This window comes from Frankliniella occidentalis, unplaced genomic scaffold (genome assembly GCF_000697945.3).
Source record: "Frankliniella occidentalis isolate FOCC.00 unplaced genomic scaffold, Focc_3.1 Scaffold143, whole genome shotgun sequence".
Lineage (NCBI taxonomy): Eukaryota > Metazoa > Arthropoda > Insecta > Thysanoptera > Thripidae > Frankliniella > Frankliniella occidentalis.
The window spans coordinates 529,339-552,435 of record NW_026267270.1 but is presented as its reverse complement, the minus strand read 5'-3'; the positions used below and the strand labels follow the sequence as shown (position 1 = coordinate 552,435).

General features: G+C 52.8%; 1 protein-coding gene across 3 annotated transcripts in view; it reads right to left on the bottom strand.

Moving 5' to 3' along the window:
* Positions 1-11,177: 11,177 nt before the first annotated feature.
* The window catches only part of LOC113214477 (methylcytosine dioxygenase TET), a 61,330-nt gene continuing 49,410 nt past the window's right edge, over positions 11,178-23,097 (bottom strand). For 2 of the 3 annotated variants that reach the window (XM_052270891.1, XM_052270892.1), the window contains 12 exons: positions 20,866-21,151; positions 20,625-20,791; positions 20,392-20,541; positions 20,025-20,293; positions 18,743-19,901; positions 18,297-18,653; positions 17,910-18,206; positions 17,599-17,826; positions 17,071-17,514; positions 15,873-16,956; positions 15,568-15,782; positions 11,178-15,492 (listed from right to left, as the gene is read on the bottom strand). In XM_052270891.1, the coding sequence (XP_052126851.1) occupies positions 15,046-15,492; positions 15,568-15,782; positions 15,873-16,956; positions 17,071-17,514; positions 17,599-17,826; positions 17,910-18,206; positions 18,297-18,653; positions 18,743-19,901; positions 20,025-20,293; positions 20,392-20,541; positions 20,625-20,791; positions 20,866-21,151 (5,103 nt within the window). In that variant the 3' untranslated portion in view covers positions 11,178-15,045. Of the gene's footprint in view, positions 15,493-15,567; positions 15,783-15,872; positions 16,957-17,070; positions 17,515-17,598; positions 17,827-17,909; positions 18,207-18,296; positions 18,654-18,742; positions 19,902-20,024; positions 20,294-20,391; positions 20,542-20,624; positions 20,792-20,865; positions 21,152-21,491; positions 21,812-23,097 lie in introns of those variants that run through there. The other variant, XM_052270893.1, reaches the window with a different exon arrangement.

Genomic DNA, 23,097 nt, shown 5'->3' with positions numbered 1-23,097 from the left:
CCTCTCCTCCTCCCCCTTCTCGCTCGCCCCCTCTGGTCAAACTAATGACAATTCGAGAGGCTCTCCTTTGACTCGGCCGGACCAAATAACACCCAGGCCAGCCCTCTCCAAGGAGCAGCCAGAGCGCCAGAGCGCGTGCCCCCTTCCTCCCCAATCTACCCACTTTTCCTCCTCCCCTTCCCCCCCCCTCCTTTCCCTCGCTCCTTGCGCCTCTCACACTACAACGGCTCCAAAGGGTTACTCAAAGCCGAATTTTCGTCACGGCCCAGAGGAGGGGGAGTGGACCCGTCGTCCTCGCGAGCTCCACGACGCGCCCTGGCTGGTCGGGGTCATTCCCCTCCCGGCGGAACACATTGTCCGCAGGCCCGGCAGCCCCCATCCACCCCCAATCCCTTCAAACCCCTCATAACGGCTCCCTTCGGAATGCGTTTCGCGGAATCAGGTTACGCCCTTATTCGCAGCATCCGCAAGGACGATTGGGCCATTAATTATTTCTAGAGATCGGCCGTTCGGGGCTAAGGCTGAGCGGTATTTAAGATGTTTTTTTTTTTTTTTTCGATGTAGTCTAGTTCGGTGTTCTTTATTATCATTTTGAGTGAGGTTGTGCATCTTGGGTTTGGAGAAACGATCAAAGCGCAGTCACATTGTGGTCGCACCGGGGCGGGGGGCGTTCCCATTAAACAAGGTACCTCTCAAGCGTCGATTACTTCTAATGTCAATTACCTCTAAAAACAAAGAAAAACTAAGGGTCAAGTACCCCTCCAAAACCTTTACCTCCAAACGATTTCGTAAGGCGCTCCAGCCACCTGGGATAGGCAAACCCACCAGTCGTCGTGGTTATGCTATACGGCATGCAGCAGGTTTGCGGGTTGCCTACCTGCAATACCCGTTCCGCGCTACGGCCCCCTGGGGTAGGAAAATCAAAGGTGCGGTAAAGTATAACTGCAGGAGCCACCTGGTACAGTGTAGTCCGCTCTACTTGCGTTCTCCCGCTCGCTCCCGCTGCAGTCAGTGTTCTGGCACAATAAATACGTTTTTAAGAGGTAAATTGTTTCTAGGTAAACGTTTTAGAGGTACGTAGTGGATACAACCTTTTTAAAGAGGTATTCGGCTCTTTAGCGGGGTTCTTTGTTCAGAGGGAACGAGCCCCCACCCCCGCCAAACAAATCCAGACCCTCAGCATGCAGAAAGAACCAACGTTTAGACAGCGCCCCTGTTTGACTAAGTTTTCGCAGCCAGAGGACGTGTACTCCATAATGAAGGGCTCTTATAAACAGGTGACTGATTCGCCCGAGGTACTAAGAACAACGAACATGTTTTCGCAAAAGGAAAATAGTAGGAACATTACTGTGATGGTGGCTTACAAGTCCGGTAAAGAGAGGGAGGCTATGGGGTCAGCTTACCGGGCACCATTCAGACTGCAACATAAACCACCCCATTACTGCCTCGCCCGGCCCGAGGCCTGCCTGGCGAGCCTGGCGCCGCCTGCCCGCACTCCGCACTCGCCGTGCAACCCGAGCCGTGCTCCCCGCCGAGGCCATCGTGCCGATCACAGCAGCCAGCCGAGGCCAGCTGGGGCATGTCCTTTCGACCTGGCGCTCTCCGCCCGCCGCCGCCGCCACGCCGACAAGGCCCCGGCCGGCTCAGAGGGTGACAAAGCCCTCGCTCCAGTGTCCGGTCCCGTCCCCGGCCGTTAGCGCCGCCCGGGCCGCCGGGCCGCCGGGGTTCAGGTGACCCTTTGCGCCCAATGCGCCGGGGGCGCGGCCGGAGGGCACCGCCGCGCCGTCAAAGGGCCGGGCCGGCCGGGCAAGTCACGCAATCCGCCCCGCATTCACTTCGGCGGATAAAGGGCTCGGCGGCGACGGGACAGCCGCGGGGACGCGAAAATTGAAAGAAGATAGCAGGGGCGTCAAAATGAAAGGAGTTTCGCGCGTCGCAGGCCGGCGCCATAGAAGCACGAGGGAGGAGGGCGGAAGGAGAGCCGGCCAAAGGGTTTATTGTCCGCAATGGTCCTCATGCGCGCCGCTGAGCGGTCATTTAAGGGATAAATGCATGTCTGATCCTGCGCAGCCCCCTGCCGCCAGCCCAGGTGTGCGAGCTAAGCCCGTGCTCGCCCTTCTCCTCCCCCCGTCGCACTCGCCCCCCGCTACGCTCCACCACGCCGCTCGCCATTGTTTCATCCATCAATCTCCCCACCGGCCAGCCCGGCCCGGCCCAGCGCCCGGCCGCCCGGCCCGCGCTTATCAACGGAGACACTGGGCCCATCTCTCAAAGTAATCCCCCATCCCAGCAGGCCCAGCAGCCCTCGACCCGCCACCACCGCTCAGCCGCCCCCCGCTCTCCCCTCGCTCTTCGCCACCTGCAGCTGACCTTGGCTCCCCGCGCCGCGCGCCCTACGACAAGTACGCCACGACGGTCTCACACCGGCGACGTGTCTTGCCCCGAGTCATAGTCGTCAGACGCGCAGCAGCCCAGCCCGTTCGGCCTGATTGGACAGGTCGGCTACACGCCGCCGCCGGCCAAGCAGCCGCGTGCAGCAGCAGCAGCCCCGTGATGTGATGGACCACTCGGGCCGGGCCGCCCCCAGGGAGGCTGGGGGGCGGCGGCGGCGGCTAGGGGCGGCGGGCTGACGGATATACGCCGAGACGGCCAGTAGTATAACTGGGTCGACCGGACGCAAGCGGCGGCCCCGGCGCGCCCAGCCCGGTAGACGGGGAAGGACCCGGCCCCCGGCTCGCCTCTTCGCCGAGTGCAGACGGCCGGGGCCGGCTGGGGCTGCTCCAGGCTCCAGGTCGCAGCGATCGCGTCCCGACCCGCGGGGGCGGGGGGGAATGGAATTGGTTTCGGATCCAGGTAGGCATCAGTCAATGCCGTGACCCGACGGGGGAAAGGGACAGGCGGGCCGCGCGGGGTAAGGTGCGATCCCATGCGGAGAGAGCGGGGCAGAGACAGAGTACAGATGTGGCTGTCAGGGACGGGCGGGGGCGGCGGGGGCGGACGCACGCACGTGGTCGAGGTGGACCGAGGTCATCGCAGCGGACCAGCATAGCAGCCGGATAAAAAGGGTATAGGGGAACCATAAGCAGGTCGTGTCAGAAACCAATAACTCCCAGCGACCTCTATCTCCCTCCTCGTCTTCGGTATTCGCATCTCGAGCAGGCTCTGGGCCGCAGCAGCGAGCCCCTCTGCTTCGCGGCTCCCGGCGACGCCATTGATATCACTCGGCGGCCATCAGCCGGGGGGCGGCCGCGCGCCCCGCAGAGCTCCTGGAGCCTGCCCAAGCCCTGCGAGGGCCTCGCTCTCTCCAGCAGCCCGGCCCGGCCCGGCCGCAGGCCTACGCGCGGATATGTTTTATGGTTATGGTGTGAAACACACAGCCGCCGCCGCCGCCGCGGGCCGCGCCACCTGCACAGCCCTCCCCCCTAATCACTATCCGAGCCGGGCCCACCACCCTCCTCCCCATCCCTATCCCCGCGCTCCACCGGGACACCGCCCACGAGAGCGCGCAGCGCCGCGCAGCGCCGCGCAGCGCATCTCAAAGTCAGGCTGGGGCTGCGCTGCGCGGGTACGGAGCGGGTGCGGGTAGCGGCGGCGGCGGCCCCAAGCCCGGGCCGCCATTCATCTCAATGTTCGCTTTGACGGTTATTTCCATTCCTCCGCGCCTGGCTGCTGCTGTTCTTTAGGCTGCAGCACTGCGGCGTGGCGGGGAGTGCCTGCGGCCCCGTCCCCCACCCCGCCCCCGCCCCACCGCGCCCCACCCCACGCCGGCGCCCGCCCGCTGTCGGCCGCCGCGTCGGGGGGTTGATTTATGTGTGTATATTAGTTGCTATAATTCACCAGATTCCTTGTCATTTGCAAACACAGTTTACGATTGCGGTGGGAAGGAAGCGGTTTTGCGGGTGATGAGAGACGCCTCGCCCGATGCGCGCGCTGCTCCCTCTGCACCCTTTACCTCCCCTCGCCACGCCCCACCACACCCTGGCGCGCCCCGCCTCGCTACCGGCTGCACACCGTGACGTGACACGCTCGCTCCATCCCGTCTTCCGAGTCAAATGCCAACTGAATGTTTCAAATCGGTTTGGGAAATAAATTACAAGGCCGAAGAGAAGGGGCGTGCGAGAGAGGCGGCAAAGCTTAAGGAAGATAAATCGAGAGGAGGATGGCCAGCCGGGGCCCCCATCCACGGACACTCCCCCTCCCCTTTCCCTCCCTTCCACGCTCTACCTCTACCCCAGCATCCCTCAATCCCGCCGCACACCAGACGTCCCCACCCCTCCTCCGTCCTCTTCGACCTTTTTGCATGGGTTGCTCCACATTTGCGCGCTATAATACACAATTTAGGATCGCTTCTGACGCTTTTGATTGACATGGCAATAGAATTTGCGTCACCGTCGCGACGCTGCCAAGCAGGTAGATTTTCGCTCCCCACCCCCACCCCCTACCTCTCCGGTCGCCGCCCCGCGCGGCGGCGCGGCGGCGTGGGAGTCTCCGCCAGCGGCGCGCGCACAGCAGCAGCTCAACCCCCCCCTTGCGCCGCGTATTTTAGAAAAATAATAAACTCGCAGACATCGCGTCGCGTTGTCTGTAGCACGTATGTAGTCACGTGTTTCGTTCCCTAGCCCGTTATAGCGCATGGGGGAGCCTCCTCTCCTGCAGTCGCGAGGTCCTGTCAGCCAGAGCTAGATTTCTGTTTCGCTCGTTTCGCCTTTTTCCCCCAACCGAAATGCAAATTTTGTGGAAGGTTTTGGTGGGGAGCCTATGGAGCGGAAAGTAGGGGGTAACGTGCTCTGCTCTCCTCTCCGCTTCCCGACCGCAGCCGCCTTGCTTTAGCTTCTTTCGGTAACCCGCCGCGCGGCTGCGCCCCTCTCTGCTGTTCCCCTCCTCTACTTACCGGCTCTGCCGTTGGTTCGATATAGGCACAAGTGTCTGCTTGGGGTTATCCTGTGTACACGCCCAGCTGCACCTGGGCCGGCCGCGCCGGGCCACCGCCACCGCTACCGCGGCACCACGCCACGCCATGCTCACGGCTGTTGTTCCGGCTCAAGTTTTGGCCCAGAGGGCGGATAGAGAGAGTGAGCGGGGGTAAGGTGGGGGGGGGCAGGTGTGCAAGTCATAGCGGTCTGGTGTAGGAAGTCCGTTAGGCTCCTCGATAGAAAAGAGGGGAGGGAGAAAACATGACTCGGGGAGGGGCGCCAGGGGCGGCGTGGCGCGGCGGCGTGGAGCGCGCGGAGCACCGAGACTCAATATTGATTATAGGCTCGCCTGCCTCAGCCCCAGGCACTCTTGTCACTTACCGCCGATAGAGGTCACGCACGTATTATATTGAAGAGTCTCGCCCGCCCCGCCCCTCCCCCTTCTTATCCGCCCCTCGGTTTGACACCCTCTACTAGCTCCTTTTTCTGCGGCGCCCGCCGCGAAAGAAAAATGGTCGCCATGATGGCTACACCAACCCCCCTCCATCACCCCGCGACTTCACCGCGGCCGCTATCGAGAGCGCAATAATAATAGAGACTGACGATGGTCTCGTCAGCGTCGTCGTCGGCCGCCGCCGCTGGGGCCGCTAATCCGCGACCGCGGCACAAAAAAGCAAACACTCTGCCTCTGGAGTCATCCATATAAAACTGTTCGCAACATCATGTTGAAGGGGCCCGCGCTGCGCTCCCTCCAGCCACTCCCACGGCCAGGCTGCGAGGCCTGTTTGACCCCCCCCTCCCCCCTTCTCCCTAACGAGGCCTAAACGTGCCGTGCGGTACGGTATGCGGGCCAGGGAGAGCAAGAGGCCCATTGGACCAGCCCATTGGGCCAACACGGGCGCCTGCCCCGCCTGCCGGGCCTGCGGAGCCTGCGTAGCCCAGCGACCGGAACAATGGCCCACTACAATGGCCCGTGCCGCGCCCCGCCGCCCCGCCGCGCCCCGCCCTGTCACATATTCGTAAATAAAAGGGCATAAAGAGTTTCGGCCCCACGCCGCATGTGAAATAGGATGAAGTGTTTCCGCTGCTGCCTGCCCCAGTGTTTCTCGTCAGGTACGGTTGGGAGAATGAGGCGGGGGGGGAGGGGTAGGTCACAGAGAGAAAGGGGTAAGGAGAAAGAGAGAGGGAGGGAGAGAGCAACGACGCTCGAGTGAGCTTCCCTCCCTCGAGGGTACAGGGTGTGGGGAGGGGGGGGGAGAGATATGGTGCGGGTCTGAGGGGAAGAGGATTGTGGGAGGGCGCGGGGCGCGGCTGGGGGGAGCTTGCAGCGAAGCAAAGAAACCCCCGCCGCCGCCGCTCTCCAGTGCTCCAGAGAATGCCACTCGCCGCGCCGAGCGTACCGACGCTGGAACGGAACGCGGCGCAATTTTTGCGTGCCCTATATCAGCGGGCCAGGTTACACTATACACGCCACACACAGCGGGCGGCCCCCGGCCCCCGGCCCCGGCCGTGTGCACAGCAGTCTTTGTGTGCCCGAACACGAGAGGCGCGGCGCGCCGGCGGTGTACCGCAAGGCGGCGGCCAATTTATTCGGCTCGATACAGAAATAAATCTATCAACGGCGGTATAACTGCTACGCAACAAAGTGCCTCTCTCGCCCCGTGGGGCGAGGGCGGCGGCCAACGGACGCGCGCCGGCCCGCGCGCCTCTTAGCATTGCTAATGGACCGTCCCGGGACGTGTCCCCTCCGCGGCGACGGCGTCCCCCAAACAAGGAGGGCCGGGGCGGCAGAAAAACACGCATGGCTGGGAAAAGCGGGACATAATGGGGACGTCACCGCTCGCACCATACCGGCGGCGGGCCGAGGAGAAGACCCCCCAACCCACATCGTCAAAGAATTATCGCCACTCGGCTCGTCTGGATTTATGCCCCTTGAGAGTTTACATACGTGATGAGGGACCCTGTCCCGGGCAGGCGGTGGCGGCGCCAACCCTGCACGCCCGCCGGCCGGGTCCCGGGGGTCCCGGCCCAAGCGCCTGCCCGCGTCGGCGGCCGCTCCAGAGGGCGAACCAGCCGCCGCGCCCCGCTCCTCCAAGCACCGCCTCGCCAAGTCAGAGTGAGCACAGAAAACGGCGGGCATGGATGGACGCTCGGGGCGTCCGCAGTGTGGCCACGACACCTCTGGTCTGTCGCAGCCCCACGTCGGCGGCCGCCCTGGCGCCCGCGTGCGGCGACACCGGCGGCGCCAGGCTGTCCGCGTCCGCGCCCCTGCCCGCGCCCACCACCCGCGCACCCCTGCGGCCCCGCGGGTCGCGGCCGCGCGGCCTGCGCCAGGAGGCCGGCACGCAGACTCCCGTGCTGGCCGCTGCCGTCGCTGCCGTCGCCTCCCCGGCGGCCTCGCGGGCGAGGTGGGTAGGCCGCCGGCGCGCGCCGGAGTGTGGCGGGACTGCCTACCCCGGCGGTCGCGGGCGCTCAGAGCGCTGCGGCGCGGGGCGCGGGGCGACGCAGCTCCCCCATCCTAGTACTTACAGTTTGGACAGGAGATTCGGCCGAGGGACTTCCGAGAGTCGGGCGGGCCCGGCGGTTGAGCGAGAGGCGAGCGGGGTCAAGAGCGGTCAGACAGCCGACCACAGGTCCCGGCTGACCGTGGCGAGGGGGGTGAGCTGCAGTCTGCCGCAGTCCAGTGGGGGCGCCCTGCTCAAGGGCGTGCAGGTGGGACTAAGAATGCGGCAGGTGGGGCGGCGGCCGTGGCCGGCCGCGAGCGAGCCGCGCTTAAGAGAGCCGCTTTCCGGACAAGGCTAATGTGGACGCCTCTGACAGATGGGGACCGCGCTGCAGGCAACCGAGGCCCCTTCTGCGGCGGACAGCAGTAAGTGAGGGCAAGAAAAGTCTGCATTCCGAAATGGAGGGCCGCCGGCCGTGCCTCCGGCGCGAGCAGATGGCTGTGGAATAAATCATATTATAGACGTAAGTTCCAGGACGGGCGACTGCAGGGGCGAGCGTCTCGGCGCAGAGCGCCTCGGCATCTGGGAGACCGCCGTCTCCGAGGCTGGGTGCGCGTCCAGCCAAGGAACAACCGCCAGGGCTCCCGGGCAGTCCGCCCCGCAGCGGTGGCCAGTGTGCAGTGCGTCCGCCGCTGGCGGCAGCTCCTCCCCCGCCTCCAGCGCCGCCCCCAGTCCTGGCCTCCGCCGACGCCTCGACGCCAGTCTCGCGCCTCGGGCCGAGACCAGCCGGATCCGAGCAGAGTGTGGTGCACCTGCAGCTGTCGGGGCAGCTGGCGCGGCTCGCAGATCACTTGGCCGAGCAGCCGTGGCTGCAGACCGCCCCCAGGGCCGCCCCCAGCGCGCCGCCCCCGTCAGTCCCTGCTACGCAGACATTGGCGCCAGTGCCGTGCCCAGAAGTTGGGGCCTACACGCCGCCTCCAAAGCCAGGCCGGACACCGTGTCCCGCCGGAGGAGAATTGGGGCCGTCATTGCCAGAGACGGGGTGCTCGAGCAGGGTGCTCGAGCAGCTCGAGGAGGTGAGTTGGCGAGCGGTTGACCTCGGGGTGGTCATCGGGGGCGCCCTGGCCTCACCGCTCACCTCGCCACCCGCAGGTGTGCGCATTCTTCTCCAAGGACAAGCCGCGAGCCAAGGGTGCTCCGCGCGCCTCGTGCGGTTCGTGCGGTTCTCGCCGCGCCGCGGGCCCGCGCCCGCCAGGGTCCCCGCGCGAGCGCAGGGGCGAGCGCAGGGGCGAGCGCAGGGTCGTGCGGGCGGCGGCCCCACGTGGCACGAGCGCCTCGCTGGTGAGCCCGGCAAGCGCGCCCCGGCTGCGGGACCGGCCGCGGCCCCGGCCCCTCGTCCTACCGCACCGCGGCCTCAGGGTCAGGCCCAGGGTCAGGCCCAGGGACTTCGGCCGCAACCCCTCGGCAGAGCACGTGCAGAGGTCGACCTCCGAAGTCAGCCCTAGGTATACACATTCGCGAGGGCGGAGGAGGGAGCGAGTGCTCGTATGAGGTTGAAACCCTTGTCGTGTCGGGCCGCGCGTCCTGTAGGTGGGGATGCTCCCTGTGCTCGCTCGCCAGCCCCCGTGGCGTGCTCAGCGCCGTGCTCATCGCGCCCCCCGAGTCCCCCGCCACTCCAGCCCGGCCTGTGCAGCAGCAGGTGCATGTCACGTAGCCCCGCTGGCGCAGCGCGCCGCCATCTCTACCTGACCCCTTACTGACCCTGCTGCAGGTGTTCGTCGTGTTCCCCATGTTCAGGACACCGCTGCCCGACGGTGGAGTGTCCTTCACGTTCAGCAGCCTCCCGGACACAACCGTGCCGATGGAGGTGCGTACCGGGCTTGGTACCGGGTGTAACTGTGAATGCGCAGCAGTGTTGCGGGTTTGCCTGCCCAATTCGCGCGTAAGGCGCCATACCCCTGCAACCCTGGCGGGTATGCAATCCCGCAACACTGCTGCGCATTCACAATTACACCCGGTACAGTTGTCCTTGGAGCAGGGAGCCCGTCAATATAAATAAGTGTATGCCTGCGCCAACTCTTATGCGATGGCTATAGACGTATCCACCGACGCCGGGGAAAGGTGTAATGTACATTACACCTTAATCAGAGGCACAAATTAATTTACTTGGCACTGGCCAGTTGGGCTTGAAAGAGGTGGTGTAGCGAGGGAATAACAAAAAGTTTGACTCGCCTAACTGACCCTACACCGACTCTTCTTTGTCTGGCTTTTCATCGTCCTAACCCGTGCAGGTGGACCCGAGCCCCGGCCCGAGTTCTTTCCCCGCCACAGACCTAGTCTACCAAATAATGCAGGTAATTGTGCAAGTTACGAGGATGTTGCGCGTATCAATTTTTCATTGTGAGCCGAAAAATTCAGCCAGCTTGGCAAGCCACCCACTCCAGTCTTTCATGCGGCGCTCCTTAAATGTAGGGCTGCTAAATAGATTTCGTAACAAAAAAAAAAACAAAAACAACAACAACAACACGGGAAGGAAGGGGTGAGGTTATACGAAATTCCATGAAGTTACCCTATTCAACTTCTAAACAGAAACTGGGTTGACCCGGTTAAGTATGGCTAGCAAAATAGAAATATGGAGTGCTTCTCTGTGAAGTGCATGTTGGACGTATCGTAAATTGCCTGCTTTGAGGGGCGTCTCGTTAAGGTGCACCGCACCTACAATTAAATTCCCTATCGTGTCTAATCGAGGGAACGTTTGGCGTCAACGTTCTTTTATCTGAAGGCCCCGCTCTTGGGCGCTCTGGGCGGGCCGCCGTCTTCACACAGCTGCGTTGCGGGTTGGCCTACCCAGCGCGTGTCAGGCGCTATCAATAGCGTCGCCCACTTAAACGTTCCTTATGGGGATGGGGACACCTTTAGGGCTGCGCCTGAAACATGGGGTGATTATAAGTCCCCACTAATGTTTCCGATTAGATGAACGCAGCACAGCTGGAGCAACAGTTTCTTCAGCAGCAGCAGTTGCAACTGCAACAACTACAGGAGCAAGAACGCCTACAGTACATTCAGCAACAGTTGCAAGAACACCATAATCAGATGGTACAGCAACATCTGCATGAACAGCAACAGCAACAAATTTTGTTGCAACAACACCTCCAAGAGCAGGAATTTATTCAACAACAGCAACAACAAGAGCAATGGCAGCATCCCGTAACTGACCAGTCGAACCAGCCCAACTGCTCTGACGACCATGTCGTCTTTCGGGAGGTGCGCAAAACGAAATAGAAAAATCAATTGAGATGCTCGCGGAGAAATTTTGCTTAAGTCGTGTACCTAATCAAGAACGGTCTCCCCAAACTTTCAGTGGACGGTGGTACTGCACTACAACTCGTCACAGCGACTGTCCGAGCGTCCCTTAGGTCGCCTGGAGTATGCTCCTCTGTCGGCAGAACCCGGGCCGACGTCACCAGAAAAGGATTCTGTGCAACCTGCCCCCACCGCACCCCAATCCCCAACAAGCTCCCCGTCTCACCGACCATCTGCCCCGTGCTGCCCTTGGCCAGAAGCACCCGAAAAAGACATTGTGGATGACAACTATGACGTGTTTTAAACCTTTCGGGAAACTCAGTTGGATTTTGTTTCCATTGTAATGTGCAAGATAAGTGTGATGAGCATTTGTAACCCGTGTACATATGTAATTTTTGTGTACATAACTAACTGGTATGTTCTAGTTTTAAATAATAGATGGTTCACATTTTTAAAACCGATTAGAAAAGAATGGTGGATAATGATATTACTGAGGGAAAAAATACAACATTGCATGTGATTTTCCACAAATGTAGCTATATTCACATTAAAACAAGTACACCTAGTACATGGAGACATGAGTTTCACAACAGGCCCTAATATCTACTCCTAGGATTCTCCTAATAACTTCATTGTAAACTTTAAAAACATTTTGTGATTGGAATATGAAGCTCAGATAATTTTTTCTGCATCTTACTACTCTGCTTCAATAATATTTTTACTTTTTTGTCAATACATTAACTTTTCTATCTTTTGATTCTATTTGGTCACAGAGTTATTCTCACATCTCATATAATTCAGAAATAGTAACATCTTTTGCCATAAAATCAATAAGCTACAGCCCTTTTATACAGTATCAAACATTTATGTGGTACAGGGGAGTCTAACAGCATCTAAAGTACAGTACAAAAAGAGGTGACTAAAGTAACAAATTTGAACATTTTACAATTTCCCACTTAGTCTTTTTGAATACTATACAGAATTCAATCTTCCATGTCAAAAATATATGCCATTAACACACATGCCAAAGGCAGGTATGCTAATTTGTTGCACTACTTCATAATATTATTCTGAGATTTTGACTTTATCTACACTTAGATACTGTCTTAACTGTGTAAGAGTAGGGTGAGATTCTACAATGTATTACATTAACTGTAACAATAGTCTGCTTTAAACTGCACTAGTTATAAGTCAAGAACAGTACAAAAAAGTATGCTGTACATTAATCATTTTTTTCCTTATAACTAGAGCAAAATAAAAACTTATCACCTCGCTGATTCAATTTTAAATGGTTTCCTTTTTTTTTGTAAAAGATAAAAAGAAAGGTCTTTTAATTTATGAGAAGGAAAGAAATAACAAAATTTAGAGAAGCTGATGAGAGCAACAATCCTTAAAGGCTTACTAAGTGAAAAACACAAGGCAATTGGGACAGTCTACAAGGTGGAGGGGTCTCAAACTAACAACACACATACAATTATTGGCACTTAAGTTTCTCTTATGAGATGATTTCTGTTATAAATGAGATAAGATATGGCAGACTGTTTAGAAAAACCACTATGTTATGGAAGGAACAGTGAATTTAATAGCAGTAAAAAGTGCCAAATGTCAAAAGGACCCTTAAAAATCACTAATCAAGTCATATACATATGATGGATACAAGAACAGGTATACAATCTCAACTGATTAGATTATTATACAGCACAAAATGTTGTACATCTCCAGAAGCCGTGAGCTGAGCAGGGCCCTGGAATTAAATGACTGGAGAATATTTGCTTCAAGGATAATAGAAAAAGGAAACTGACCTCCTTAGGGCAAATTAAACCTGGTTATGTAAGTATTTGGTTTAGGTCATCATCACAAAAATGTCATTAACACCTGAGAAAGAGAAAACATACTCTGACTTAGATAGTTTCAAATTCCCTCTAATAATGTTGGTAATCACAAATTAATCACTCCACAATAAAACTTCATTGAAATAGAGCAATATGCTCTGCGATATGCCTTGATTGAGAAAGAAGATATATATCTATATATATACCACAGAAACAAAAAACAGGAACAAACAAAATGTCATCTTCAAATCATAATGAACATAATGGCTGAAAATAAATACTACTTATATAACACCAAATATGGATACAATCACTAGATTTCACAATGAATTCAATAGAAATAAATAAATAATTAGTTAAATAAGATACAATGTATTGTATATTTACAAACACAACAGATACTGACCTGAGAAAGTCCAAAAAATTACCAAGGTAAGGGGGAAAAGCAAAACTTCACCAGATTTGATAATTTTTGTTTAACAGTATGTGAGCTCAGATCGTTAGGACTACTAATGAAAAAAAAAATGAAGCTGACATGTACACAAATCCCATAATCAAGGTAATATCACGGTGTGGCAGAAGAAAACAATTGTCACTGCATCTGAGCACCCATATCTTTCTTAAAAACTTAATAGAACCCAACATTTAAAAAAAAACAAAAAAACAAGCATATCTGGAATGGGGATATATGGTCCATGATAGCTTTTCCGTTCTGCGTGCCAATTAGCCCAATATAAAAGCAAACGTTACAGTATGTACAACACAAACAAGTTCTAAGAAAGTAAACATAAGGGAGAACTGACACCCATAAAGATTCCTATACACTAAGTAAACCTACAGACACTTATGTCAAGTTCAGTCTAAAAGAACATCAGCGTAAGAATTAAATCAGCTGTAGGAGACAAACTGACATAAACCTAACTGCAAGATCATGGTGAGTGGCCTCCCCATTTAAAATCTTTACACCTATGAGTTCTTGTAAAATCAAAATGACAAGAATTGGCAATACACTTGAAAGATGCTTATCAAGCCAAATGGCACATACTTGTGAGATCAAAGTTTGTACCTACAATCAGATAAGAAAGAAAGTAAGATTCCTGGATGTTTTTTTCATAAACAAAGGAATCTTACATCCATACATACACATACATTTTACAGCAGTTATTGTTATTAAAGGGAAGAGATTTAAGGAAGATTCAAAAGGTTAGGAAGGGGATGAAATATTTGGCAGTGGAGGAAAACTGGTGCAGCACAAGTGCATTGGCAGTGATAAAAAGTTTCAAAAATGAACTCATTAAGAAACGATCCATACAAACTGCACCTTAACCTACGCAAGGGCTAAAGGAAGGGACTAGCTAAAGCTGAAGCTTTTGGCACGCAGAAGCAAGAGCCAAAAAGGAGCAATATGCTGTATTGCTATCAGTATACTATGCTCAGATACATCCTTCAATGGCACAAACAACAAAAATTTGAGCAAAGGAATTCAGATGGAAGATTATTTCAAAACACGGGCAGTATAAAAACAAACAGCCAGCTCACACAATAATTATGATTTATGCAAAGCATCTGAAGACAGTACCTGAATAAATGCAAATGCTAAGAGTATAACCATAACTGCTTTCATTCTTTCATTCTCACATATGCATATGTACAATTTAACACAATCACACTTGCTTGTACTGCTTTTTTTTTGTTCACTATCTATGACCAACAACTTAAAAATATTTTCCTCTCATTCTAAAATTTGTCAAAAATATGAATCCATTTCCATTAGAATTAGACTGAAGTTTTGTTCTAAAATAGAAACATCTCCTTGAGGTCAAAAAATAAAAGTAATGTCACTCTCACCATTAACCCCATACACAACAAGCATCTTGCAATAATGCAAGAACAAAATATCAGCAATCAACGTATTGCAAGTGGATAGATATTATTTTTTATATATTTCTATAATCTATATATATTTATATATATACACATTGACTCATTCTTCCATATGAGGACTCAAACTTATATCTATGACTTCTCACATAATAAAGAAAACAGGCTCCAACATGAGCAGGTGATAAAATAAATAATAGGAAAAATAGAGTACAGGTATACCAGTCATTTTAGATTTGCTTTCTGCCTGAAAGTATGTCATTCCCCCATGAAGAGTTTGACTCACTACTCACACTTCATAGAAATGGAAAGTCAACCATGAGATAATCAAGATGTTACTGACACATAATTAATACAAAAATACAACACTTTTGGCAACTGCATTTGCTATGATTGTAAAACTAGTAACAAGTACATTCAGCATATCCACACAGACAGCAAATCGTCTTAACTGAGAAACAGCAAATCTCATGTCACTGCATGAGAAAGGTGATTTACATCTTTGGCAATAAGCTGGAGAAAGGACAATTCAATCTGAAGTTACAGGAACAATTAACAAACTAACAGCAATCCACTACTTACAAGATAAGAGACCCATGAAGCTAGAAGCAAATAGCATCTCATATCTGACAAATGAAATTTACTCCTATCTTTGGTATTAGGCTTTGTAAGCTACCCAACAGCACCGCCTTCTTGGTATGGCCCAGTCACCATGCAAGGGTGCATGGGAAATAGGGTGGTCCAAGTGGTGGTGGTATATGTGGGAGTTCGCATCATGAATTGAGAATTGCTCTTTAGGGACTTGCAAGGTTCTGCTGGAACATATGTACCAGATGGAATAGGTGTTCCTGGTCTAGGACTAACACTGCTGGTGGTGGTGGCACTAGCTGGACTAGTTGTTACACCCAGCTTTCTTAGTCTCATTTTCTCTTCCCATTCATCCCAACCATGTTTGGGACGGTTCAGATTTCTGTGTTGATAGAACACCAAGCTTATTCTTGTTGGTTGAAGTCGATTAGGCCGGCGCAGAGCGGTCGTGGCATGCATTTCATGTTTGGCACACTCAAAGAGAACAGAGCCATGACCTAATGCAATTGCAACACCACCCATTTGAGAATCCTAAGACAAGAAAATAAAGTTTGTTAATTTCAAGATTAGGAAAGAATAGAAAATCCTTAATATAAATGTAAATACCTTAAAACACTCTTCATTATCAGTAAAATCTGTCACTTCTCCAATTGGTTCTGCTTTAGGAGTTTCTGGAACAACTGAGAAATAAGGGGCGGGACCATACAGATCCCAGCGTGTTGCAGGCATATATCCGTAAGGTGGCATGTAGCTTGCGGCATGGGCAGTGTGATATGGATTTCCTGTACCACCATAGAGAGGATTGAGATTCATAGCAGGGCCTAGAATAAGCCAAGAAATATGGGTCAGTTTAAAGCAATTAATTTAGATAGCATACTATCAGAGAAAAGAGCCTGAGATCATATCCTTACTCTGAAACTGCGCATAATGTGGATCAACATAGGGATCATTCCAGCCTGTGTTGTAGCCTTTAGAATCAGAAAACATAGCTGCATATCCATAACCGTAAGATGTGCCAGTGCCAGGCATTGGACAAGCAAATGGATTAGCAGCACTGACAACAGACACTCCAGGATTTTGAGCAGCACCATAGGCTTGGTAGTCACTGAGGTGTTTTACATCATCGAAGACGCTCTCTTGCTTTAATACGTGAGAACCAAACGAGAGCGATTTGGACGCTCCGCCAGACAGGGCGCAGTCCTCAGCCCAAGGCTTGTCTTGCCCCTGACCCGTCGCCGTGCTCGTGAAAGCCGATCCTGACTCCCACAAGCCACCCCCAGCCACCCCCATTGCTTCAGTTTTCGGCGTTGGAGCTTCAAACGAGCCGTGGGTTGCGTGGCGGGCCTTCGGTACTCGGAACGGCGAGGAAGAAAGGCCGCCGGCATCCCACATGCCGGAGCTGTTGTTGGCAGGAATGGGGTTCGAAGCGTCATTCCCTTCGGACCAGCAGGACGGTTTCTTTTGCTGCTGCCGGCCTGGTCCGCCCTTCTCGTCCTCGCCCAGCTGGGCCGTCGACCCGGAGTCGATGACGGGCGAGGGAGAGAAGGCCGACGAGGGAAGGTCGAACGAGGGAGACTGGGCGTCCAGCTGATTGGACGCCGAGGATGTGGAGAGCCGATGGCACAGGGATAGGGGTGGTAACTCAGCCGGACTGGCCGAGGGGTTTGCCTCTTCTGGCTCTATTCGTTTGGGACACGTGGTGGCAGTTGTCTTTGTGACTTCAGGTTGCGGTTCTCTGCGCTGTGCTGGCTGGGCCGGCGACAGTGAGGCTGCCCAGGATGCGTCTGCTGACCTGGTCGTGACGGCGGTGGTGCTGTCCGCGTCCGCGCGCTCCAAGCTAGGGCCTCGCGGTTGGTTCAGGGCGCTGTAGTCCGTCCAACGTTGACTATCAGCGGCCATCCAAGCATGGTGAGCCCCAGTGCGACCAGAGGCCCACGCCTCATAGCCCCAGCCTTGATACATTGAGACAGGACTATCCAGGACTGTTGACGAGACCTAAAATCACATCACATTATTAATCATAACTATGACAAAATTGAAGGTACCTATGTTAATCCAGCTGAATAGAGTCCTTTTTTTATTATTTTAATCAAATAGGTATTCTTTTACCTGTGAGCTTTGGAGTTGAGCTTCCATAACCATTTCTAATGACATTCCTTGGTTGACAGCTGAAGTTGAAATAGAATGAGCAAAACCAGCACTCTGTTGGGAAGGTGCACTGGGAGCACCAGATCTAGGAATTTGTCCCTGTGAGCAATGTGTTTGATGTCCTTGGCCAGTTGGTTCTTTCTTAATGGTAACAGACTCACAAGGCTGCTCTTCTTCCTTCCCCCTCTTTTTTCCATGCCTCCGGCATGGTTGTAATGGTGTAGAACGAACACGAACTTCACATGGGAACTTTGTTAAAGTTTCAATAGCACCGGTTCTCTCTTTAGCAGCTTGGTCTTCTTTACTCCCATGTTCATCAGAATCATCCATGATGTAGAGAGGTAATACATGTAGTTGTTCATCATCAGGTTTTGATAAACTTCGATGTTTAGTAAGACTAACAACCTGGAGGAGAACAATAAGATACATTAAATACACAATCTTTAGACACATCTGATATTCCAAATGAAATTATATGCATTTGCTTACAACAGTGCATCCATTATTCATGTTATGTAGATCTCTATGAGCATGAGCACAGAAATCTATACAGGCAGTAACTCCAGAAAATGGTCTCCCCGTTTTGAAGCCAAGCCGACAATCTGAAGCATCTCTTTCAAAATGAGTTTGGTTTCTAAAAGCTTCAGGGGCCAATGATTGATAAAGAGGTGACACAAGTGTTGCTAGTGTATGCATTCTTTCTTCAACTTCCTGTTCCTAATAAGCAGAATGAGAAAACAAATGAGATATATGGCAGTAACAAAACTGTAATCCTCATTTTCCATAGCACAAATGCATACCTCTGATCTCACAGATAACCTGAATTTTCGCACAGTCTTGCTTCGAGCATATTTGCATCCATTGTAGTACATGGACCAAGAGCATCCAAAGGAAAATGATGCTCCACATGTATTGGGGTCCAACCCCTGACAAGCACAAGTGCGTGGCTCATTAGTAGCACATCTTCGTGTGGTAGGGAGTCCAAAGCGATTGAGCTTGGTGGATAGGAGTGTGTAAACATGATCAGCTTCATGAATAGGAATTCCCTCCCATGCTACAAGGGCCACAACAATCCATGCAGTGGAACACTTGTGTCCCTGAAAAAAGTACATAGAAAACTGTTAAAACCTGATAACAAACAACTGCCATTAATATTAAAAATTGACAAAATTACTAAACTAATTTACCTGCCGGTGTTTTACTATCACAAGTATCTTTTCATCAAGATTTGAACGACGAATGATCCATTTGGCAAGAGGGCACCCTTGAGTAGTTTTACCCTCTTTGCCAGTATATAGCACCTTCTCAATGCGCACAGCTTTGTCTTTGAAGCCTGATCTCTCTTCAATCTGTGAGCGTAGATCTGGCAAGCTTTTGCCTGCTCCCAGGTGAGTGTAATATGATCCAGGTTCAGGTGGCAATTTATCAGCTGCAAAACAGTCACAGTCAGGAACTTCTGTTCTCACATTGTTTCTTAGACGATCTAAGTGTTCTTGAAAGTCTTTGGATGTGCCAGGCACTGCAGCTTCTGGACTCCAGCGACCCTATAACAAGAGACAAAAGAAGAGTAAAGTCAAGTAAAACCATAGCAAAGACCAATTATTTAAGTTAAGATAGATTTTAGAACACTTACAGGTTTTTCTTTTGGCTTTTCTGTTTCTGATTCCACCACCTCATCTAACGTTTGCAGTCCTTGACCTGGACAGCAACCATCCCTCAAATGTTCTGGGGATGGCGCATCAGTCCCGCCTTGGCGGCAACACCATGAACCAGAGGTTTTCTCAAGTATAATGGGGCCGCCATCACCCCGAAAAAGGTAAGGCTCTTCTTTAATTTTAACTAGATTCATATTAGTCCTTTCATTTGCATCACCACTACAATGCCCTAAATTCAATGATTTCTTAAGAAAAAAATTACTCTCATTCTGCATGCTGATTTGTTCTGATGTTCTCACTTCATTGTCATATGGCAATTTTGTTTCATTCCAACCTTCAATAGGTTTGAATTCAGTTTTTGATATTGCACCTTTCATGTTGTGAAACCCCAACTGGCCTCCTTGAAATAATTTTATACTACTAGATTCTTCTCCTCCATTATCACCAAGCTCAGCAAATTTTACAAAGTTTTCCATTGCAGACACAGGATTTGCATGAGTCTCATTTTGAACATCTCCCCCCCACTCCCATATGCCACCACCTTCAGGAATCATTGATCTCTGAAGATGGTGGCCTTCGACTAAAAAATGACCGGTAGTATTTTGGGAGGGATTGGGAGACTGCCTTGATGGAGGTCTGCTATCATGAGAACTTTGCTGACCATACTGGTCGGATGGCCGTCGTGGACTCATCATTTGCTGCCCATCACCGACAGGGGACGTCAGTACTTGCTGCTGCTGCTGTTGACCATACATTTGCTGGTTAAATTGTTGCATTTGCTGATTATACTGCTGTTGTTGCTTGTTTAAGATCATGGTTTTCAACCGACTGTTAACTGGACTAGTATTATTACCGTTGCTGTGAGAACTTTGATCTTGCTGATAATGTTGATGCTGATTTTGGGGACTTGAATTTGGTGATTGTCCAAGAGCACTTGGGGGGCGATCTTGTCCACCTCCATTCCACACCGACCGGTTAGCACTAGCATTTGTATTTCCATTAGCATTGGCAGTTCCAGCATTGTTGTTTGGCTGGTGATTATTTATGCCATTTGTAGAATTTGAGCTATTCCAAAGAGGTGATGAAGATATTCTACTTTCTCCTGCTGCTCCCGAAGAAATGTCTTGGCCTGGATACCTATGTCCAAAAATAAAATGGAAACTTAGCAATGGGAACACTCCTGCTTCTGAGGTAATGAAATGAGTATTGAAACTTTACATATCAAGATTTCTTGATATGTAAGCATTTGTAAATACATACCCACTAGAGTTGTGTAAACTCTGCTGAATTAGTTGTGGGGGAGCTTGATGAAGCGGGTATCCAGGCATCGCGTTTCCCGAACCGGGTGCGTTGCTGTTATGAGAGGGAGTCTTGCGGCCATTCATAGTCCCATTCATACCATGATGAGGACTTGACCCATTAACACCTTGACCCATGTTACCATTGGTGTCACCATTTCCAGTGTCCATGTGGACAGAGCTACTACGGCTATTAGGTGTTGTTGACTGGGGCGGTGCCATAGAATTTTCCTGGAAGGAAGCAAATACAAAAATGATCAACAACATGTTTCAAGAAAAGAAGTGAATAGAACAGCAAGATTTATTTTTAAGTCAAAATATCAAATTACCTGAGATGGGGTATAAGATCCATTTACATACTCCATTGATTGCACTGGAGATCCATCTAGGTAAGAACCATTAACACCATTTCTTTGGGAGATGTTACCATTCATACCATTTACCTGATGAGGAGTGGGAGATGGTTGTGGTGTATGGGCCTAACATAGAAAAAGATACAGAATAAGCTTTCCTCCTTGCATCAATTGGAAAAAAAAATAATGAAAATAAGCCAAAGTAATACCTGAGAATAATTGCTGAGAGGAGTACGAGGCGGTTGAGCAGGTGATGAAGGAGGTTGGCTCGTAGGTGTATTGTAAGGCAACTGAGTCTGAGGAGTTTGAGGAGCCTGAGGCTGTTGCTGGAAAACTGGACTCTGGGCAGGATCTACACTAAATGGTTGTTGGTAGCCTGCAAATGATTTATTTTTTAAATTAATATGCTGTGGGGAGTTTTTCATTTCCTAATGCATTTCTTATACTCACCTGCACCTTGATAAGTTGGTGCTGTGGCATACTGAGGATGGTAGTGCCTTAAATCATCCAACTGATGTGGTGGAGGGTGGTGAGGCGGCACTTGCTGGATGTAACCATGGCTCTGAGGTGCAGCTGGTGACCACGATGAGAGACCATTTAGAGAGTCACCAGGCTGCGGTGGCCACCCACTGAAACGATCCCTCATTGGTGGGGGCCCAAACCCCGACACAGGGTCCATTAGATTCCCAGGTTGACTGGGCACATTGTTACCATAAAATGGCATGACAGGAGGAGTCTGCAATAGAAAAGGGTCAATAAGTAAAGCAAAGACCAAACCACTAGATTTGAAAAAAAGAAAAAAAAAAAAACTAAAGCGGAAATTAGTACTTTATTAAGAATTAAGTACTTTGTGTTTTCTATGAATGAATGAGTGCATCATAAATGTTAGTTAATGTATCTAATGTGCGTCTGTCTGTTTCTCTTTCCCTCTTAAACTCACTCTCCTTTCCTTATCAGCCTTTGGCTCCTCTAGCAGTACTTCCCCCCGCTACTACCCCCAAGATGGACCCCGCCCCCCTCCCCTACCCCTCCTACCTGTCCCGCCACTACAGGTGCAGCGCGGAACGTAACCTCACTTTTGCATAATTATGGAGCTGCGCCACAAAGTGCGCGCGGCGCGACAGCACGCGGGACGCGGCCGACAGGTCCTCGTCGCGGCCCGGGTCCCCGGCGTCGGCATGCAAATCCAACTGCTTTTTAATCCACACGGGCGCCATGGCGGGCAGACTCGCAGCAGAGCCACAGGGAAGAGAAGGAAGAAAGGAAGGGCCAGCGAAGAGAACGAATGGACGGGGTACCGCACGAGACGGCGCAAAGGATAAGACAGGACGCAACACTAGCCGCGCGGGGTTTGGTTCGCGCCTCGTCGCGTCGCCAGCCGCACTGAGTCAGTCAACATAACCCACGGCCCGGCCGCAGAGGGAGCGGGAGGAAGGGCAAAGCCGGCAGAGCTGCAGGCGTCGCCTTTTATTTGCCGAGGCCGGTGCCGGCGCGGCCCTCACTAGCGATAAGCCCCTGCCCCCCCCCCCCCCCCCCCCCCCCCCTCTCGCCCCACTCTTCCCCTTTTCCCAATCGGATCAGGCGGGCGGGAAGAGTCAACCTAAATGGCGCAGCGTCTCTCCGAACGAGTAGGTCGACGCCAAGCCAACGGCATCATGCTGTCTGTTGATTCAGTCGGGCGTTATGCCCCCGGCCCGCACCCGGCCCGCCTCCCGCGACGCGGACCGATGCTCGAGCTGTCCAGTGTCCTCGCGACTACCACCAGCATGCCTCTCTTATTGTCTACCATGTCCACGCACGCCCCGGCGGCCTTCAGCCCGCGGAGCTCTCGAGGGCTGGCCGAGGTGACATACAGAACCATCGCAACGCGCCGGCTCACATGTGTCGACACGGACCTTGGTTCGATTCCCCCCCCCTCCCCCTGGGCCGCCTTCTTTTTTCTTTGGGGACCCACGGGGCTCAGACTTCTCTCCCAGTGCGGGGCATCTCCCTCTAGCCTCTGGCCCCTTGCTTCCATGCGGGGGACGGCTTTATTTCGAGCGCATTTTGCGCACCACCACCAAAGGCAAGCGCATTTTCTAGAATCTTGTTACGTGGGATTGCCTTCGCACAGCAGCCTCCCGCGGCGGACCAGCCCTCTGCACTCCGCGAGCAGCGCTCCAAACCACATTGTCGCCGCTGCAGCTCTGCGCTCTGCCCCAAGAAGTAGGTCGGGAATCGATTCTCCGGGCCCGGCGTAGCCAAGTCGTAGCGTACCCCTGGCAGACCCGTACCTCCCGTCCCGTCCCGCGACACAGGCCGCCAGACCAGACGAAAGCCGAAGCACGAGCACGCCCCGCGCGCCACGCCCGTACAGGACAGGACAGGGCAGGGCAGGGCAGGGCACCGCCATCCCGCGATCGATCTCGAACTTCGACATGAGGATGGGGTGGACCAAACGCTCGCTGCGGGGAGAGGAAGACCAAGCCCCTCGGCCTCACTCAGCCCGTCTCGTGCCGTCGCTCCGGCAGACATAAGACGAGACGAGGAGGAGGAAGGGGATCGTATAGCTTTACGACCCCCGGGCTCGACTCGGCTGGGAGCGCCATCGCGAGGACGCGCATGGGGCCGAGCCGAGCCCGTACCGACCGAACCCATTTACATTACCCCACTCTGTACCGCGGTACCCCAGTGGTACCCCAT